Source organism: Emydura macquarii, unplaced genomic scaffold (assembly GCF_026122565.2).
Source record: "Emydura macquarii macquarii isolate MOO-44397 ecotype Brisbane River unplaced genomic scaffold, CSIRO-AGI_Emac_v2 contig_431, whole genome shotgun sequence".
Lineage (NCBI taxonomy): Eukaryota > Metazoa > Chordata > Testudines > Chelidae > Emydura > Emydura macquarii.
The window spans coordinates 12,447,510-12,469,845 of record NW_027130568.1 but is presented as its reverse complement, the minus strand read 5'-3'; the positions used below and the strand labels follow the sequence as shown (position 1 = coordinate 12,469,845).

The 22,336-nt window shown below is 39.8% G+C and overlaps 1 protein-coding gene across 2 annotated transcripts in view; it reads right to left on the bottom strand.

Moving 5' to 3' along the window:
• The window catches only part of RIPOR2 (RHO family interacting cell polarization regulator 2), a 91,027-nt gene that overhangs the window by 11,653 nt on the left and 57,038 nt on the right, over window positions 1–22,336 (bottom strand). For both annotated transcript variants that reach the window (XM_067537571.1, XM_067537572.1), the window contains exons 9-17: window positions 17,669–17,712; window positions 13,333–13,458; window positions 13,073–13,221; window positions 11,356–11,485; window positions 8,204–8,887; window positions 5,264–5,448; window positions 3,287–3,455; window positions 1,733–1,868; window positions 590–751 (exon numbers count right to left, since the gene is read on the bottom strand). In XM_067537571.1, the coding sequence (XP_067393672.1) occupies window positions 590–751; window positions 1,733–1,868; window positions 3,287–3,455; window positions 5,264–5,448; window positions 8,204–8,887; window positions 11,356–11,485; window positions 13,073–13,221; window positions 13,333–13,458; window positions 17,669–17,712 (1,785 nt within the window). The remainder of the gene's footprint in view (window positions 1–589; window positions 752–1,732; window positions 1,869–3,286; window positions 3,456–5,263; window positions 5,449–8,203; window positions 8,888–11,355; window positions 11,486–13,072; window positions 13,222–13,332; window positions 13,459–17,668; window positions 17,713–22,336) is intronic.

Below are 22,336 nucleotides of genomic sequence, written 5' to 3'. Positions count from 1 at the left end.
CTGACATAGTGCATCATTAAATACAGGACCAAATGCTGTGCCCAGGTTCACCTCTGTAACATCACTGAAGTCAATGAGATTGTCTACGGGCAGGACATGGCCTGGAGCATGGATCTTTTGCCTATTTCATGTTCATACGCAGCGCTTCTTTTGACTGAGAATTTCACAGGCAGAACAAATATGGAATAGGCAAGAGAGAGGCCTACTGTCCCTGAGATCAACAGTGCAGAGAAGAGAGAATTTTTCCCTAATATCTGACTACACTAATACACGGTGTTCATAAAAATAAAAAGTATGACTAAATCTGCTATCTGATCATTACGTGGACTTTAAAACAGTTAATTTCTTTGGGCTTACTATTTTGGGCAAAATCTTCTGGCTTTACAAGTTGTCGCAAAAAATATTTAAATCAGTTACTCTCAGATAAGGTCTTTGTACCACATCCCAGTTAATCTCCTTGGGATTGAAGAGATATAACCAAAGGTGAGCAAAACTTGGCCCCAGCATATTGGCATTTTACAGAAGCTTATACAAGACAGATTCTACCAGATCCATGTTGATTTGCGGGTAGACTTTTTTAAGACTCTACCTGTTTCTGCAAGTCCTGGGCACTCTTCATTCACAGCTGTGGCAAAAGTGACATCCAGCTGCTTTATCATCTTGTCTGCAGAGGTATGATACACTCCTGTGGGACCAGTGCACTTAGTCCAGAAAGACAGCAGTGATAGGTTTTTATGAAATTCTGGAATTGCTGGGGGAAGAAACAAAACTGGTGAAACAATCGCACAGATCACATTGCTGTGTTACTAAAACAAAAACAAGGATAGATGAATACTTGTTCCCAGCCCACTGACAGCCACTGCTGAGTGGTCCCCAAGCCATCAATTTTCCAGTGCACAAGAAGTGCCAGCTCATAGAGCTTTTAAGATGTTTTGGCTTCCCAGAGTAAAAATCCAAATGATAAAAGCAAACTTGTTTCTGATCCAATATTGGAAACTGGAAAATAGTTACATCACATCTCTCTGGTAATTCCCAGTCTGAACACCGAACTGGGAATCACAAACTCCACAGTTCTAATCCTGGCTCTGACTTCTGGGGCTGTGGGCAACTCACCTAACTGCTTTGCCTCGGTTTCTTGATTAGCAAAATAATGCTAATATTTGTTTGCCCACTCCACAGGGGCTTGTGAGGATTAATAATGTTTGCATCTTCAAAGAGTTTTACAAAGATGCTACAGAACTGCTAAGTGTTTGTCAATAATGATAATTAAAAGTAGTCTCCTAGACAAACTATTCAGAGACTGTCATGCCTCTGATCCTATAATCTAGAGCTCCCCCAAAGAATCTCCCCAGTCTGGGCAAGGAGAGGTGGAGGAAGAATCTGGCTTCTCAGAGGAGACCACACTCCATACCAGTTGTTTTGGCAGTGCCCTTTACTAATTCAGCCATCTCCTTTTGTGTGTGGCAGAGGAAAGGAGGCATATTGGAAACAGTGAGCATCTCTCCCTTCTTTTCTTGCCTTTCTGGATATCCTAGCCTAGCTCAGTATGAGGTCTCTTGCCACCATCTGTTGACTGATACCAGTTAGGTGCTGGTACAATGTCCATTTGCAACTGTCTGAGTCAACCTTTAGTACAATGGAGTTTACTAGAATGTCAGACAAATGCCTGCTTAGGAAGACTTACAGCCCGTGCACACACGCCCAGAGGGCAAACCCCCATATTGTTACTCACCTTCAGTTACAGAGATGAGGTTCCCCATGTTCTCACTGCTGATCTCGGCAAGGTTCTCCACTACTACAATCTGCTTAGACAGTTTATCCAGGAGGTTTCTTACCACAAATGAAGTTTTACTGGAGAACACAATTTGCTAATAAAACAAGGGTTTAAAAAAAAAAAAATTACTGAACCATACTAAGAGTCCTTAAAGACTTTTCCTCTTGCTGAAGTCATCTGATCTGAATACAGATACTTTTAATCTGTAAGAACTGCAGTGCCAAATTGGTTGTATAGTATCTCCTTAAAATGTCTCATGCTTCTATGTTTCGCAATTGTTGCGCACTTTCTTATGGGCCCAATTTTTATGCACAGATGAAACTTATGCATACACTGAAATGCCCATATCTAGGAACCTAAATACCTATTTAAATCCCAAAGTGCTTATTTAGGCACCTAGCTCCTTCCATAGATTCATAGTTTAATGGCGGAGCAATAGATAATCTAATCTGATCTTCATAACATATGCAAGCCCATAGAATTGAATGCAGTTACCCCTGTATTGTGCTCAATACACTTCCTTATACCACAGGGCTGGGATTTAGATGTTTAAATCAGCAGGATGCTGGAAGCAGGACTTGCTTTCCATAGTAGCAGTGGGCTTGTGGCCATTGGAAATAGATGTTAACTGTGTCTGTTTCTGAGTGAAGAGCCAAATCCAGTAAATGAGGCTCCAATATGTTTCAATACAGTAGAAAAACACTGATGCTCTCCAAAGAGGGCACCCTTCGGGAAGCATAAAATCCAGGGACAAGTTTTTACTTTGGTTAGGAAGGGAAAACTTCCTGGAATATATAAGTATCCAGACTTATTTCACACAGAGACTGGACCTTGGTGCAATGCAGTACATTCCACTGTGCTTGCACACATAGTCCAAAGCAAATGTAACATTTTTAATTTTTAATTCCTGCATTTAGAGACTCATCTAAATGTTTTTATACGCAAAATACGTTCTGCTTTTAACTAACACAAATATCTTGGTTGACTTCCAATTGCCTGGGGTTTAGCTAGAATAAACAGTGGATTAATGGGCTTCCATTTCACCTCTGGAAATCTAAATTCACACAACAGGGCTGGATCCTGTAGCTGCTCTGAATGTAGAATGAAAGTCAATGGGAGTTTCAAACACAACGCAGTGGCAGAGTCAGTGCCAGGATTTGGGTTCAAGGGGACATTGAATTGAGTGGTCTGCACGTTGTCATTAGTGGACATCTGTAGTTCACATCACAAAGCTGCCCTGTAGTTGCAGGTCTTGCACTCAGCTCAGAAGAGAGCCAGGACTGGAATAACAGAGATCTGGCAGGTCATGACTGAGGCACATTAGAAGAGCTACACTTTTTAAGAAACTTTCCTGATGTCAGCCAGTTCTTCAACTGGCTCAATCTAGCAATTGTCCTGCCTTGCTTTCCCCCAGTACTAAATTCACCAGCCATTTTTAAACCTGAAGTAGCTGGCATGCAAATACCTCTAGGAATATCCTTTTAAAAATATAACCCAAAACAGCAGTTGTACCTGAATGAGCTGTGTACAATACTGTAAATGCTTAACTATGGTGATATCAAGACTTTCATTCCCTGTAGTCAGTGGGAGAGGACTTCCAGCTACGCTGGTACCAACTCCTGTGTCTTCAGTCAAAGCTTCACTGAGGTGCCCTCTGGCTTCTGAGTGTTCTGACCTGTAACTGTTAATGCAGGAAGTTGGGTAAGGAATTGATTTTCTTCTTATGCAGACAGAGCACATGTTAACTCAAAAGGACTAACATCAGGCACAAGAAGAATTGCTGAAAGCAGTGATCTGTAACCAAACAGCCCTTGATAAGCCAGAAACCTTTTAATGAATACATCATATCTCAACTTGGCAGAAACATCGTGTAATGAATGTGGAACGATTGTACACATTTAAAAGACAAATTGCTTTCACAGTGGTCTGTTTCTCCCAAACAATGCATCTTTTGTGGAGAACTCACCAAGAAGTCTTTTGAAATTTGCCCTTGTTAGCACTTCTTGTTTTTTCATCTGTTGACAGTATTATTTACCAAATCATGCTGGGTTAAACTGCATTATTGATTTGTGGTTTCTCAAAAATTAAATCATTAAGAACTAATCTACTCAGTGTTTGGTGGGTACCAGATTTGTCAGTAAAAGAGAAAACATGGTTGGAATAAGAGACATGATGTTTCCATCTGTTGTTTTAAGCACAGTGTGTATAACTTAAGTAGTTCACCATATTTTTTCCACAGGATAATACTATCTCACTGTGTTTAAATCATTATTTCCATTTTCTTTTTGTTGCAACTGTGTTATCTCTCATGGTTTGAAAGTAGGGCCCGATTCTCATTTCCAATATGCAGACACCCATGTACAGGTTTTAAAAATCACAGCACCTGCACTGCTTTAGTTGGATGCTCTAACCTAGGCATTAAAATCCACCAGAAATCAGAGTAGGAAATGAGGCTGCTTTCGTAGGCTTTGTTAGAAGAAAAGGAAACCTTTGCATTTTAAGCTAATTCACTTAACTAGTTGCCATGGTGCTTCTAAGGCCTGACTCTGCATGCAGTTTTGTTGTTGACCTCAATGGGAGCAAGATCACGCTTATAATGCTTAGGTTAACAAGCAATGTAACTTATATAATTTATTTCCATGTCCATTTGGAAAAAAAAGTATGCAATGAAGTAATTTTTTGGTGGTAGAATGGTGATTGTTTGTTGCACTGGGAAAGCCCTTATGTGGGCTATGATGGGCAGTGGGAAACAGAGCTTCCCTTTTAGGAGATTGTTGCGTGTTCTTTGGTCCTTTTGCAGTCATATTTGCAGTGTATATACTTTTTGGGTCATGTTTTGGTTCTCCTGAGGTTACAAATATGTATTGTATGCGAGGATCTAATGATAAAACACAGTCAGTTTCACAAAATGATGTAACAGAACATAAACACACACACAACACTAATCTTTTCACATAGACAGTGGTGAAAGAAGGGCACGTAACACACAGGGCCATGAATGAAGTATCCGTCATCACTCTTACATTCCAAAGGAAACCCACACCATGCTGCTTAAATCTGGCCCTGTGTTACTGGTACTGACAAGCTTAATCTACTGCAAAGACTCATTGGGCTAGAGAGAAAAGATGGGGAGGGGGGAACCACAGAAGAATTAGTTACTAAATTCAAGCCAAGTAAAACCAGATCCAAACCTATGTCAAGGAAGAAGCTCTGCCGATATTGATTGATTTACATTTTATTTATTAAACTATAATTTATTGCACTTCTCTTTTGGAGGACAGATTGTAGCTGTTTGAAGAAGAAAAATTGCAACCTGCAATTGGAGAGTTTCATGTGTATTAACCATTAGAAAACCTCTGATCTATAAGCTTAAATATCTAGTTTCATCTTCCTTGAATAATGTGTGCATCAGGATGCCGTGTTAGTGACAAAGAACTAGTGTAGCAGCTTGATCTGAGAACTGCAAGCTGGCCGTCACTATGGACTTACCTAGTCTTCTCTGTCTCAGTGTCTGAAAATACTGAGTCAGCACCTCCTCCACCATTACAAACCTCATCACCTCCACCATCCTCATCATCAAAGTCAGAGGTGTTCAGGAAATCAAAGCTTTCTAAAGCACTTTCAACTGTTAGACTGACACTGGATGAGCTGCTTCGGCTTACTGCTGGCTTGCACTGCAAAGGCAGAACAAACCAATGAACACCAAAAATATGTTTAATCACTGAAAAAAAGATAAAATTAAAGTTTCCAACTTTTCATACGCTTTATTTTTGAAACTTCATTTTATTGAATTATATGAATTTCAAACCTTCATATTCATAAAAGGTACATCAAAGTCTGCAAACTGAAAAAGCTCCAAATTGAAAAAACATCAAGGCTGGGTTCAACTCTGTCCTATAGAAATGACAAACATTTTGCTTACAGTCAAGCGAAAAGACCTTAAAGGGGACAGATTAATTAACATGTGGGAGGCTGAAAATAATTGGCTCATTGTCTAGTGGCAGTTATAGGCAATTACATGCATTCATTTAAGCTGTAGTGGGCCAAATTCATTCCTGGGATAACTCCACTGGAGCTTAAATCAGGTATGAAATTGGTCCCATCTCTGCAGATTACAGGACTGGAGGAAAAGAGCAAGACATTCCTCTATTGAATCTCATGGTACTGGGAACCACAGGATACAGTGCTTTTAAATTATAAACATAATCAAGGAGATTCCTAAAGGCAACTTTATAACCCATAAAGTAACCAGAGAAGTCTTCTTTTCATATCACTAGGGAGGAACTGAGTGAGAAACTCAGAACAACAGGTAGAAAGTTTGAGTAAAGCTTCATGGTCTCTGTAAGAAATCTCTCAGACCCCAGTCCTACATAGTGATCCATGCAGGCAGACCCTATGTCCTGTGTGGAGCCATGCTGAAGTCAAGGGGGCTCTGCATGGGTATGGATGTTTGCTTGTGCAGGCCATCTTGAAAGATCAGAGCCTAAGTCAGTAACTTGAGGATCAGGTCCAGCAGTTTTGCACAGCAATTTTTACAGCTTTAGCTATACTTCATCATCATCATCAGAGATGGTCAAAGCCACAAAATATGGTTCCAGAACAGAACCTTCCCAAAAGCTGGTGTTAAGATTCAGGGTTCTGGCTTAGCATATTAGTGAGAGATGAGCTGCTTTAGAAGTTCAGGTCTGATTCCAGATCCAAACTTTCCTACAGTTTGGGGTGATACAGAGTTCTGCATCTATGCCATCTGTACAGAATATCAATACTTTAGCATTTACAGCATCTTACACTTTCAAAAGCTGTACAAACATTAAACAATCCTCACAACACCCCTGTGAGATAGGTATGTACTATCCAGCCTTACATTCAGCTTCCATGTTTGAAGGGCTAGTAATGCAGCTTCCTGTCCTGTACAAATAAAACTGTAGCAACCACAGTTTTCTCTTCCTGCTGACATAGTCAAGAGAAGCTTTCTTCAGCTAGAACAAGCTTCTGTCATGACCCTTTTGCATGTGAAGTCCAGCAAGTCAATTATAGGGACCCATAGTCTCAATCCTCTAGCAAATTAACAGGTTGAATGGTGAAAAAGGTGATCTCAAAGGAGCCAGTGGTCTCAAGAGTCCAAGCATCCCACCTGCACATGCATATCCCCTCTGTTCCTTTGGATGATATGCGTCACAGAGAGAAAATTAGTATTTTCCCCTGCCCCAGTACTGTTCTGACAGCTGACCTCATTTGTACAAGCAGCAGAGCAGCTGGGAAGTTCAAAAATAACTGATGCTTGTAGTCTCTCATGTATAAATCCACTTCGGAGCTAGTTCAGGGAGCCAGAGCAGGAGGAACAGGCTGTTAAAAAAGCACTTAACTTGGAAAAGTACCATGTAGCTGTAAATGCCAATGGAAACAGATGTTAAAATGGTAATGCAAAAGGACAACCTCTCCCTCCTTTCCCTAGTTACACTCTTCTTCAATTATGTGGCTAATTCTACACTTCTCAGATCATTCCAGCAGACGGCTTGGCATATGAATATGAAGCATTTGAAATCAGTTATTCCCAATTAACTCTGTTCTCATGATAAAGAATCTTGAATATCTTCTTGTGGGGAACAATGTGAGTCACAGTGATTAGTGAAGAGCTGTGAAACAAATCTAAGGTTAAGACATTATTATGTAAAAATACTTTTTCCTTTTTAAGCTTTTATCACATATTCAGTCTCATTCTTAAGCTAATTACAGGATTCATAACTTACTCCTGCTTTGAGTGCAGGGGACTGAACTATAGAAGACCTCTCAAGGTCCCTCCCAGTCCTTCATTTCTATGATTCTTTGATTTAAATACGTAGGCTCTTTTGTAAATGCACTCCTACATGATTGAAGAGCACAAGTCCCAGTGACTTTCAGTAGACCTTGTGCTACTAAGCCACCTAGGCATTTTTGAAAAATACCACTCAAAGTTAGAGGGCCAGAACTTCAGTTAGTGTAAACTGACTTCAATGGAGATACGATGATTTATAACAGCTGAGGATCTGGCCTATAGATTTTACCGGATAGAAGGGACTGCTGCTGTGATCTGACCTCTTGCATAACACAGGTCATAGTTTCACCAAGTAATTTCTGCTGTGGAGGGAATTTATTCAATTATTTGTTGATATGGTACCCCATTTTTTCAGCTTCTGACTAGTTACATTCCTGAGCAACTTGTATTTTAATTTAATGCAATATAACAAACAAACGAACAAAGCTTAAAACTGTGTCACTCCAAAGACACCGCTGGTCAATCACAGTTGGAGCAAATCAATTGGTTTTAGATATTTTTCTAGTGGAGCTCTTTCTAGCAGAATGAAAAAATGGTACTTTGCTGTTTACAATCAATAAGGCTGATCATACTCATTCACATTTGCTTCGTTGTTGTTTTCTGAAAATACTTACTTTTAGAATGTCGTCCAGATGCATCACCTCTTGGTTCAGGTCCTGAAATTCTTTATACTGTTCTTTATGGGGCTCAAGTGCTAGGAGAAGCCCCTGAAAGGCATCTTCTATGCTGCCATCTAAATAAGACTTGTATTCTTCTGATTCACCACTTATTGATCCCTCACACTGCAGCCTTTCAGGTGTCATTGGAGCCTCTGCTGAGGTGAGCCTTTTTACCAACTGTTTGGTGATGTTGCCTTCATAGGTGTCCAATTCCACAGGTTTCAGTTCTGACACTTCATCTGCGTCCTGTAGAAGTGACACTGGGACACTTGAATCTATGAACAGGTTATCATTCCCAGGCTCTGGAGGCTTTTGGTGAACTTCAGAAGCTATTCTTGAACCTTTCTTGTTCTTGTTTACTGGTCTATGTGCTGGCTGTGACTCCAAGTCTTTTGACTCAGGTGTAGAGTCCAGGGATGAGTTTGTACTGGAATTGTCCGTAGTTGGTTTTTCTGAGGACTTGTGCTCTGGAGGTGTGACAGTAATTTCAGGACTGGAACTGTCAAGGGCTGAGGAGGAATCTACAGTGCTAGTTGGGGGAGCACAATCTCCATTTGGTATATCACCAAAACTGAAAGACAGTGGTCTTTTCTCATTGGCTGCCATCCCATTTTCAAAGACATCGTCTGGCAAATTGGGCTGCAAAGATAATGTAAATATGTAAAAATAAAACAAAGAATGCATTTCACATGATCGTGTGTGTGTGAGAGAGAAACAGACACCTCCTCCCCACCCCACTCAACCCTGACATAAGCTGGCACATCTCCTGTGCACTTCAGTGGGAGAGCTACCTGATATATCAGGGTCTGGGAAACTTGGTCAGTATTTTTTCTGTTGGCAAAGAAAACTGAGCCAACTACTGAGTGTGTCACAACAGTAAGATCCAAATAGGTATAATCAGATTAATTCTCAGATAGCAATTTAATTTACATTATTCAGTTTATTACTTCATATAGCTTTTCTCTGTTCGTTATGATATTATTACAGTTCTTTTGTGCACATCTGTACTTGTTTAATGGTTGCTACGACTTCCTTTCTTGTGTTTTCCCCATTTCTAAAGCAATAAAAAATATCCCAGAATCACAAAACTGTTTAACTAGCTCATGTTATGTTTTATAATTTTCAGGGTCACAATCTTATTCATGTGATACTTTTGACAAAAAAATTAATGTGGTTGTTACACTAAGAAGAACTGGTGAACTTAGGTCACACAGAAGATCAAAGACAACAGAAGAACTTGCATGATGCTGTTTCCACCAGTTCTGTGACAAATTGACAGGTAGAAGACAGTAGTATATATAGATGATGGACAGAATTTTCTGCATTTAGGTCTGTGCAATGGATCTCCGCTTTCCACATTTTACACATGTGCACCTCTCTCACTGACCTCTATGGGCGTTTTATACATATAGTGGGAGCAGAATTTAGGAGCCAAAAGCTGCCATGCAGATCTGACTGGAGAACTTCACCAGAATGCATTTAAAAAAAAGGTGAAAAATAGCCTTTGGCATCAGTAAAAAGGAGAAAAATGTATGAATAGATCACATTTAACTCTCCTTTAGTATGAATTATGTGGCACTAAAAAAATCTCTACTGCCTTCTTCACTATAAATACATTTGAGCTACACTGGTGTTTTAGAACAAGTTATTATGTTGTTTTAACAAATTTTTAAAGTAGATAGTGGGACATGAAACGTAAAACATTACAAGAATAATTTAAAAAAATCACAGCAAAACGGGAAATATCAAAATCTCTTTAGAATCAGAATGAAAAAACTGAAGCCTAAAGTATAACACTTGTAGTTTAACATAGTCCTTACCCCTGAATATTTTGAATTGCACAGCACACTCAACTCGCATCTGAACACAACGCAGATGAAAAGTGACTAATGTTTTGCTGACAATTTGCTGAAGAAAGCTGTAAGAATTTATACACTGGCTTCATTTATAAGATGAAAGCATCTAAAGTGATATTGAACTTTCACTCAGTGCTTTTAGTATCTTTCATTGTAAGTCTAAATATATTTGAAATTGTTTTGTTTTTCTTTTTTGCATGTGAATACATTTTTAAATTTTATGCTGCAGGTCAGATGACAAGAAAAGTATAGCGATCAACCAAGGTTGTCTGTCACGTGTACCTGAATCTCTGCCCCATTCCTAGATGGTGTTTGTGATCCTGATCCTATTGAAGTCAATGGGAATTTTGCTATTGACTTTCATAAGAGAAGCTTTAGGCTTATACTTAGTCTCCCCTGCAACCAGTCAGCAAACTAGATGATCTGTGATGCTAAAGATCCAAACAGAGCATGCATGGAAATGAGAAAGCCACATGAACACTGAAACAATCATTTATTACACACACACACCCCCCACCCTCCCACCAGCAAAACTCACATATTGCTCTAGCCCTGCTTTAGGCCTCAGCCTGAGAGATGGCAGGTCACTAAAAGAGCGACTGCGCTGAAGCTTGTCAAAGAAAGTGTCTTGCAGGACATCTAAAACTGACAAATGTGGCTTGTCTTGTGGAGGATATAGCCATTTCTTCAGTAGTTAAAGCAAAAAGGGGAGTTAGTTGAATGCATCATAGTTATAGCAGGTAAATGACTAGCTTTAAAGATTAATTAAAGATTTAATTGTGGGTGAAATTCACCTCTGCAAGGCCAATGCACTACTTAAATGCTACTTAATCCATCAAAATATGGTTTACATGGGGCTTAAGTGGTACCTTGGCCTTGTGCAGATCCTTTACATAAAGGGTGAATTTCACCCTGAGTTAGATTAAACAACAAACATGGATTATTCTAATTTTTTTAAACTGCTATCACAGAATAGAAATACATTTTGTAAGGTCTACACAAATATTACAAGCACACAGCAGAAGAACGGGCATAAAATAACTGACCATATTGTATTGTAGGGTCACAGGAACCTAAACGCACTTTCCTTTTAAGCTGAACAGCTAGAAGTGTGTTGCTTTTAGCACAGAGTTTATAAGGGCATAGTGATGAAGCTGGGAAAAATGCATTATAAAGCAATTAAGCATTTACTACGTTGATGAGGCAGTGATTATCTCTTTACATAACTATGTGACGCCAAACATAGCTTACAAAGAATGAGTGGTCCTTGAAGGTAGGAGTTTCTGGAGTGCCTTGGCTATACATGGACATCCTTCTTTGGAGAGCAGATGCTTTGTTCACATTGCCTGTGGTTGGGGTCAAGTCCTCAACATCAAATGGGCTGCAAAAAAAAATCAAAAAAACCCACACACACATTAGGATGAATGAAACTGCATCACAATTACAGGGAAAATTTGTTTAGTATTATTATTAATTTAGTATTCATTAGAATAATCTGCACCTGACACAAACCAAAAGGAATGGATTTTAATAGCAAATCTAAAAAGGAAAATTCAGTTTTTAAATGAACTGTTTAAGAGAAAATCTTGTTCATTAGGCAATTAGCTCAGAAGCATGATTCTCATTTAGGATAAAAGTAGTCCACTGCCAGGAATAACTTTATCTTTGCTAATATGTGACTCCTACAGTATGAAAAATATTCTTGCATTTGAGCTGACAAGTATCATAAATAATTATGAGTAAGGTGCTCTACTATTAATAGAGCTGCTGCATCATAATGGAATACAGCAGTTGTCATGGTTGGTTTCATGCTTTATTGCATTATAAGATATAACACACACAAACGTAAATGTTAAATACTTTGGTGTTTGATTAAAGATGACAGGTAGATACTTCATTAAAAGGCCATGAAATCTTGCTTTGAATCTTAGCTCTATCAGCCTCTGCTCATTATTGCTGTGGGGTGAGCATGTCAAGGGATTTCCCACTACCCTGAAGCAATGTGTCAAGTATGTGAAGCCTAGTTTTTAATGCTATGGGCCAAATTCTGTTGTTGGTTATTATGCTAGTGTAAATCCAGAGTATCTCCACTAAAGTTTGCACCAGTATAACAGACTTTCATGGATATAAGAAGAGCCCAATTTTGCCCTCAGATATTTGAGTTTGATGAGACAACATCTATCTACGGTACCTATATACCCCCATTACTGTAGTATCTGAGTGCCCCAATCTATGCTGTATTTATCCTCATAACACCCTGGTGAAGTAGAGAAGTGCTGTTCTACCCTTCTTAGAGAAAGAGAACTGAACAAACACACTAACATAAGAACGGCCATACTGGGTCAAACCAATGGTCCATCTAGTCCATATTCTGTCTTCCTACAGTGGCCAATGCCAGGTGCTTTAGCGGGAATGAACAGAACAGGTAATCATCAAGGGATCCCTCCCCTGTTGCCCATTCCAGCCTCACTAAAACCTTATATACACTTGCGACGGTATGTAGAGTATGTGCTGCTACATGCCACAATCAGAGAGGTTGCGTCCACACTCTTCACTGTGATGTGTAGCTATAAACAACAGGGAAAGGTTCTGGTGGAGGGAGGTAGCAGGACACTACACTGCTAAAAATAGCAGCGTAGACGTAGGAGGCACTGCTTGGTGTGTAGTCTCGTAGTGTGTATATACCCTACGGTGCAGGTGTGTAAGGCACTCAACGTTATTCTACTCAGCTAAGTTGTGCCTTACTGTCTACACTGCTATTTATACCTGTGCTAGCTGGGCGTGCAGTGTCTGTACTCTACATGCCGCTGTAAGTGTAGACGTACCTTTAGTGACTAGCCCCTGGTCACACAGAAAGTCTGTGGTAAAGTGGGGGTCATCATCATCTCCCAGTGCTCTTAACCAAGGAAACAAGGACTTGGCTTTGAGAAGCTGTTGACCCATGGAAATGTAAAGCAGTTCTACTTACTACCAGGTGATTTCAAGGTTCAGCTTGATAGTCCCAAGGTCATTAATGTCAACAGCAACCACCTGAGGCCCAGCTGCAAACAAGTCCTTTGTTTCACATGTAACACTTCCCACTAGAATGTGAGTAGCAAGTCCTTTAACTTCTGTGACCTGCAAGGGTAAAGAGCTGTAGTATTAGGAACAGGGCCTCATATTGTATTTCAGCTTTATGGGCAGCTTTTAGCAGCATACGGCTAGAACAGTACAAACTGGTGTGTTTACCTTAATAGAGATCAGCCCAGTAATGAGAGGGAGGAAAACCATTTCTTCTCCATCCCAGCTTTGCTTGCCATTCACTTCAATTTTGCCTTTCAGTTTCCATCGCTGGCGGCCATACCGCATGAAAATCTGTGAGAAAGAAAAGTCCTTTTATTTTCCTTGGTACACATGTTCTACCTGTTCTCTCGCTCACCGTCTCAGCAGACAAATGTCAGAAAAAGACGTGAGGAAAAGGGTAATTTCTGAAATACACCTGAAGAATAGATCCTCTGACTACTGAACTCTGCTTTCCACCAAACATGGAGGAAAGTCTATGCTGAAGGGTCACTGCAGTGTGTTCTCTCACATTTGTTTCATAATGCAAACCTGCTCTCATATCACTAGATGTTTTCAGAAACAAAGCTGCAAAGCTTTCTGCCTCACACTTAGCAGATAAAGGGAAAGAGAAGAGAAATACCTGCTCCTTCCCATCCAGAGCCCAGGGCAGGAAAGAAAGGCAACCCTTAATACCAGAAATCCCTTCCCTCTCAGCAGCTAGGGCTGAGAAAAAGGAGACGGTGAAGTCATTAATAATATTGCATCACTGCTAGAGATGGACAGACTTGAAAGATTCAGAGGTGAGATTTGCAAAAATAGCACAAGTTGATATGCTTGTGAAAAGCTTCTCTGAATGATCTGAGATTGCATGGGGAGTTCTGTTCTCTCCTCCCCTTGCCACGAGGCCACAGCTTCCCTTCTCTCCTTAGACAGTAGACAGGATCACAGGGCTGTTTGTTCTCTTTTCAGGCACCAGGATTCTCCAGGGACTTATGTTCTCTCAGGAAGACACAGGAATACTGCATGCTCCAAAATTCTGTACACTCTGTGGCATAAATTTGAAGGAAGCCCCATACCTAATGCTACAATTTAAAGGAGTGAGAATAGCAGGCCACTTTAGCTGGAGGATCCTGGTAAGGGAGAATTAGGATGCGTGGCCAGTCTTCTGTAGAGAGAACTTGTCGCTAGCTAGCTAGCTGGCTGGCCTGCCACTGCCAGTGAGAAATGGTGACTGGTGGATTAATAAGTAGGTTTTGGTAAAAGGGGAGGGATCTTTTATCAAACTACTGACTTCAAAAAAGGTTCTGGCTGGTTCTGATCTGCCTCTGATAAAGGCTGACTAGTGATCATCAAAATGGCCATACTGGGTCAGACCAATGGTCAATCTATCCAGTATCCTGTCTTCTGTTCATTCCCTTTGAAGCATTTGGCATTAGTTACTGTCAGAACAGGACAATCATCAGGTGATCCCTCCTTTGTCATTGACTCCCAGCATCTGGCGGTCACAGGCCTAGGGCCAACCAGAGCATGGGGTTTCATCCCTGACCATCTTGGCTCATAGCCATTGATGGACTTTTCCTCCATGAATTTATCTAATTCTTTCATGAATCCAGTTATAGTTTTGTCTTTCACAATATCCCCTAGCAGTGAGTTCCACAGGTTTACTGTGCATTATGTAAGAAGTACTTCCTTTTGCTTATTTTAAACCTGCTGCCTATTAATTTCATTGGTGACCCCTGGTTCTTATGTTTTGTTATTTACCCCTTAACCTTTTTTCTCCACACCATTCATAATTTTATAGACCTCTATCATATCTCTTCCTGCCCCCTTTGTCCTCTCTTTTGCAAGCTGAATAGTCCGTCTTTTTAATCTGTCCTCAAGTTGTTCCACACTCTTAATAATTTTTGTTGCCCTTCTCTGTACCTTTTCCATTTCTACTATATTCCATACCATACTATATGTGCATACCATGGATTTATACAGTGACATTATGGTATTTACTGTCTTATCTATCCTTGGTTCCATGGTTCCTAACATGGTTCACTTTTCTTGACTGCTGCTGCACATTGAGCAGATGTTTTCAGAGAACTATCCACAATGACTTCAAGATCTTTCATGAGTGGTAACAACTAATTTAGACCTCATCATTTTGTATGAATAGTCGGGATTATGTTTTCCAAGGTGCATTACTTTGCATTTATCAATATTGAATTTCATCTGCCATTTTGTTGCCCACTGATCCAGTTTTGTCAGATCCCTTTGTAACTCTTTGCAGTCCACTCTGGAGTTAACTATCTTAAGTAATTTAGTATCATCTGCAAACTTTGCCACCTCACCGTTTACCCCTTTTTCCAGATCATTTATGAATATATTGAAGAGCACTGCTCCCAGCACAGATCCCGGGGAGACACCTCTGTTTACCTCTCTCTACTGTGAAAACTAAACATTTATTCTAACTTTGTTTCTCTCTTTTAACCAATTACTGATCCATGAGAGGATCTTCCCTCTTATCCTGTGACTGCTTATTTTGCTTAAGAGCCTTTGGTGAGGGACCTTGTCAAAGGCTCTCTCAAAGTCCAAGTACACTATATCAACTGGATCACCCTTGTCTACATGTTTGTTGACCCCTTCAAAGAATTCTAATGCATTGTGAGGCATGATTTTCCTTTACAAAAGCCATGTTGACTCTTCCCCATGAAATCATGTTCATCTATATGTCTAATAATTCTGTTCTTTACTGTAGTTTCAGTCAATTTTTCTGCTACTGAAGTTAGGCTTACCAGCCTGTAATTGCCAGGATCACCTCTGGAGACTTTTAAAAAAAAATTGGTGTCACATTAGCTATCCTCTAGTCATCTGGAACAGAAGCTGATTTAAGCGATAGGTTAAATACCACAGTTAGTAGTTCTGCAATTTCATATTTGAGTTCCATCTGAACTCTTGGATGACTTATTACTGTTTAATTTATCAATTTATTCCAAAACCTCATTAATCTGGGACAGTTCCTCAAATTTGTCATATAAAAAGAATGGCTTAGTGTGAGAATCTCCCTCACATCCTCTGTAGAGAAGATTGATGCAAAGAATTAATTTAGCTTCTCCGCAATGGCCCAGTCTTCTTTGAGTGCTCTTTTAGCATCTCAATTGTCCTGTGGCCCCATTGACTGGCAGGTTTCCTGCTTCTGATGTATCCAAAAAAAGTTTTGCTGTTAATTTTTGTGTCTTTTCCTATTTGCTCTTCAAGTTCTTTTTTGGCTTGTCTAATTATACTTTGCCAGAGTTTATGCTCCTTTCTATTTCTCTCAGTAGGATTTGACTTCTAGTTTTTAAAGGATGCCTTTTTGCCTCTAACCACTTATTTTATTCTGTTGTGTGGTCATGGTGATTTTTTTGGTCCTCATACTATTCTTTTTAATTTGGGGTATAAATTTAATATGAACCTCTGTTGTGGTGTTTTAAAAAAGTTTCCAGGCAGCTTGCAGACCTTTCATTCTTGTGACTGTTCCTTTAACATGTCTATTTAACTAGCTTCCTCATTTTTGTGTTGCTCCCCTTTCTGAAGTTAAATGCTACTGTGGAGGGCTTCTTTCGTATTTTCTCCCCTAACAAGGATGTTAAATTTATTTATGTTACGGTTGCTATTACCTAATGGTTCAGCTCTATTCACCTCTTGAACCAGATCCTGTGATTTACTTAGGACTAAATCCAGAATTGCCTCTTCCTTTGTGGGTCCCAGGACTTGTTGCTCCAAGAAGCAGTCATTAATGGTGTCTAGAAACTCTATTTCTGCATCCTGGCATGTGGTGACATGTACCCAGTCAATTTGGGGACAGTTGAAATCTCAGTTATTGAGTTTTCTATTTTTATAGCCTCTCTGAGCATTTCACAATCACCATCACCATCCTGGTCAGGTGATCTGTAGTATATTCCTACTGCTATACTCTTATTATTCAAGCATGGAATTTCCATCATAGAGATTCTATGGTACAGCTTGATTAATTTAAGATTTTTACCATGTTCGACTCTGTTTTCTTTCACATATAGTGCCACTCCCCCTCCAGCACAACCTGCCTTGTCATTCCTATATGTTTTCTACCCTGGTATTAAGTGTCCCATTGATATAGTGTTTCTCTAACAGATTTGTTCTATTTGATCTTCCCTGACTCTATAAAGGAGGCATCATCTATACAGAGGAATTGGAGACTCATGCCAGAAATAAGATATTGTGAGACATGATTTCTTTCTAAAATAAAGCTATAGACAGACCTATTGTTATCTTAATAGCCATCATCTAATACTTCAGGTCTGATCTTGAAGTCTTGACTGCTGACACTGTTGACCCATTCAGTCATAACAACAACAGCGGGGCTTTTCTTACTATATACATGAGAAAAAAAACTTTTTTCCAGAGGTGTCACCACAATAAGTTACTTTCATGATCATGTACAAAATGATGGAAATCTGCTTCCTCTTTACCTCTCCCCCCGGTTATTTTATCTTAAGGAAACTGACATGATACTTACCTCATATTGATCTCCAGGACAAAGACGAGCAAAGCCAGCCAGACCTAAAAGCAAATGACATTTGAGCTCATTTTTAGAAGGCACTCTTTTTTAGACTTTCCTTCCCTTTCTATCTCCCTTTTCTTGTATAAACTGCATGCTTAAAACCTGATCAAAATCCTGGCACTCTTTTGTGGCATCAGTGCACTCATGCCATGTACATCAGTACTTTGCACATGCTTTCTAAGAGGGCTGAACCCACCAGTATTACTGTTGGAGATTCAGGCTTCCCCTCTGGCTCCTTTAAAGATCCCACTGATGGCAGAGAAGCTGCTAGGTTTATATTTTGTTGCTGGGGAACATGAGAGTAGGATGTGTGGTTAGACAGAGAGTAACCCAATCATGGATTTGATTTGTTTGGTGTTTGAATATCTGATTTACGCTCCTGTCTGGATTTTAACTTTGAAAACTTCCTACTAGCCCCTCAAATTCTTTAGTGCAGCTCTACAAGTCAGCTAATAAGACAAGCCCCAAATCAAGTATTTTCTGATGGCTAAAAAATGCATTTTCAATCTCCTCTCACACACACACATAATTGTGACACCTATAATAAACGCAATTATTCAATGGAGCATTAAAGCAATACACTTTGAATTGTACAAAAAAAGCTTAGATCTGCAGGTAAATTGATTCCAATATCATATGCAATGTTGCATGGTGTATTATATACACATACACTGAGCACTCATCCACAATCAAGATTATATCGCAAAACTGCTTTCATTTACATTGATGTCACTTCTCTGACAACAATTAAGTTCCACTTATGTAACTGAGAGCAGAATCTGACCTTGGTTTGTAAGGAGTGGCCCTTGACTTTGAGGCAGTTAGTAAAGTGGTCACCAAGTACATGTCATGCAGGCTTGCAATAATACTGTGTTCTATTCTCAAGTCTTGTCTATAGGTGGCAGCAATCCTTCACAAACCTAATTTACTGTTTCAGTAAGAGCAGCTTCATAACTTTAAGATGTATTTGCCATCCGATATAAAAATTCAGAGAATGCCAGTACTGCCAGCTCCAACTGTTCAAAAACCATGAGCCAGGCCTCAAACAGATCATGAGATTGGTTGAAAATAATATGTTAAAAATAAGAAATTTGAGTAGTTATTTGCCTTTTGAGCCTTCAGAATTCATGTTTTCAAGCTTTTCTCTGTAACCAGGAGGGCTGAATGCTTTGTACTTAAATAAATAAATAAATAAATAAATAAAAAAGTGGAGATTCTCATGTTAACTATAGGACTCTAGCAGCTGGGGCTTTAAGAATAAAACCTCAAATCATGAGGCTCATAGGAGTTGGCATCACTGACTGTTTTACATTTACTTGTTAAGTGTTACCAAACCAAATTATAAACAGCAGGATTCTTTTCAGATACTTTATAGATGCATAGAAGTTAGAGATAGACACACCAGTTATATCCCTCTCCCAGTTCATGCAAGACTGTTCCCTATAGCTGTCATAACACATCTGCTAGTTTTTCACAAGCCTAATTTTAATTGTCTCACGTGAGGGAACTTTTTCCACTTTCCTGCAGTCTCACATATCTTCTAATTAAAAAACTATTGCTGATATTTGGCGTAAAAGTCTTCACCTTTACTTCATCCCATTACTTTATATCACTCTGAACACTTCTTATATAGGCCCAATTGCTATAGTGTCTGAATAGCTTGCACATTAATTTATCTTCTCAACACTTTGGTTAGGTAGGGAAGCATTTCCCCTGTTCTACAGATGGTGAAGTGAGGCCCTGAGAGACTGTGATATCTCAAAGGTATTTAGGTGCCTCACTCCCATGGATTTCAATGGGACTGAAATGCCTAAATACCTTTGAGAATCTAGGCCTGTGACTGACCCAAGGTCCTACGGAAAGACTGTGGCAGAACAGGGAATCGTACTCAAGACTCCTGAGTTCCAGGCTTCACTGCTGTACCCACAAAACGAGCCCTCTTTTTAAAAAAATGGGAGGTCTTAAATCCACCCTAATGCAGGTAAACGCTATTCTTTTACTACTGGTTGAGCTTGTGTTAAGAATCTGGACCCAGACCGTTCCTTTCACGTCTTAGGTGGATTCTTTAACAGAACCCAGCATATCCTTTACTCTCTCCTGAACACTGGGAGTAGAAGAACAAAGCAGGCATCTGTCAGGGCTCATATTGCCTCCCACTTTCTAATTTATTTATTGTTTATAAATAATTGACGTTTACTAGCACTCTGCCGCTGCTTCCATCTCCGTAAAGGTGCTTGGATAAGCCAACCTGATCTCTGCTGGGTAGCATCACTGAATGTATTGGATGTAAATAAAAGAACCCATTGGTCTTCAGCCAAATGGAAGGGGGAGAGAGGGTGGTTTAAAACTGCAGCTCCTGCTTTGTCTGTGATCGGATCCAGGTGAAAGGAGGATGGGCCTACAGCATTTGTTTGGGTGAAGGGACACAAAAGGGATTGGTAGGGAGAGCAAGTCTGAAAAGGAGTATGGAAGCACTGCAGCTCTTGGCATTACTGGGCTCACCCAGGATCATGCCTCTCCTCAGTTATTGTTCAAATGGCTACAGCTTTATAGAAGTGTATTTCCACAGGAATATTGGGAGGTTAGTTTAGTTGATTGTGCCCATCCCCTAGCACTTAGGACTGTGAAAGCACCTACAGTATTAGAGACAGGTGGCACTCCCTGGCACACGTGTATGATATTTAGTACTCCTCCTTTCGACTGAGGAGTTAATCCTGAACAGAGGGCTAGCAAGGCCATTATCCTTATTTCGTAAAATGATCATTTTTTTTTATCATCATATCATACATTATGAAAACAGAGCTAAGACCCTTTACCTTCTGACGTTGTTTATTCAGTGCAAGTGGAGGAGACTGTGTTGCTCTACTGGTATTAATTCATGACACACAAAATAAAAGTGACTTGCAGTGAAATGACGGGATGTTTAAGATTTTTCAGAGATGTATATTTCAGCTCCACCCTCAGATCCTAGAGTGATAACAATGTTGCTGTTTCACCTGCTACAGTTGTTTGAGAGATCCAGAAGTAACAAGGACTGAATTGGTTATTTGCTTGAGGATTTCTTTTGAAAAGGTGAAGTCATCATTATGAATCTTAAACTTCATAGAGAAAGTTCTGACTATGCATCATTTATCTTCCCCATTCTTTTATGTTAGGCGCTTCTACATGTAGTCAGGATTTTTATTTAAGTTCTGTTATTGTTTATCTCTTGTTTTATCCATTCCTGATGCTTATTCCTCACTTACATGCATAGAATGCAAGATCAGGCTATTGATTTCACTGAAAGGTTAGGGTGCGCAAGAAATGCAGGTCAGGCCTTTGACGTTATGCCATTTATGACAATAATCATTTCTACTGCAAGCAACAGTGATGTCACCAACATCACATTATGCACACATCAATCTTGCAGGGATGCTGACTTCCAGAAGTAGCTTTTTGCAGCATCTGTTCTTGTAATTGGTTTATGGTGTCCACACAGCAGTTCTGTTACAGAACCAATTTTACTCTTTCCACTTATAGCATGTCTTATAACCTTGGTTGTATCAGTGCACTCTGGGACTGCCTCTCTGATAGTGCCCAGCACTACTGCTGTGAGCAGGGGCTTTTAAATGGGAGACGTTGTACTGTGGATGGAGTTAGGAGTGGCTAAATAAGTACAATTGCAACTTCCCATCTCCACTGGGGGCAAATTATTATAGTCCGCATCAATACAGCTTGATCTTGGCTAAATCTAGATCTTGTCTCAGAATATGTCTATACTGATGGTGGCAAAGTCACCGCCGCCAGATCAATCTTTCTGGATCGATTGAGTGGTCAGTGTAGACCCGCTCAATCGATCAGGAAGTCGACTGAGTAAAACCACTCCCTCAAGTAGCATAGCGCTGCATCGATGGGAATGCGGTTCCCGTTGGCACAGCACAGTGTAGACAGCGCGCAGAAGGGAAGCAGAGCAGTCGACGGGAGTTACGCAAGCTACTCTGCATAGCTTGCATAACTCCCGTCGTCTGCCGCTGAATCTCCAGGTAAGTGTAGACCAGGGCTCAGGTGTTGCAACCAACTGATATAATCAATGTTTGTAAAATGCCTGGGAGAAACTGGCACATGGAAGCAAAGCCTTTTTACATGTGTTGCAAGCTCAAGATGCTCCAACCAATGTTTTTTTGCAATGTCTTTTCATCTAGTGTGGACAGGAACTTTCAGTGAGGAATAGACATAAAAAGCTTATGAATTTTTCAAAGAGGTTTTGTTATCATGATTATCTTAGTGCTAATGATTGATGAGAGTGAAAAAAAATTACAAGTAGAATTAAAAAAAAAAATCAGTTTTCCAAATTTTTCTTCAAGCCCTTAAGTCTCATTTCAAGACTCAATACACCTAATGATTCACTGAAACTGTCAAAGAATGTATCTGTGTCAGTGCAAAAGTGCTTGTATTGTATTCAGAACCATTAATGCAGTGGTAGGAATCAGACCTCCAATGTAAAAACGCAGGATTTAAGGCTGGAACGTAGATGACACCTTTGAGCTAGGTGGGTCTTTCAAAAGTAAGGCATCCCTACTCTTTATTTTTAACTTTTACTCAAAAAACAAAACCCCCCCAAAAATTAATCTCTGCAAAGGTAAA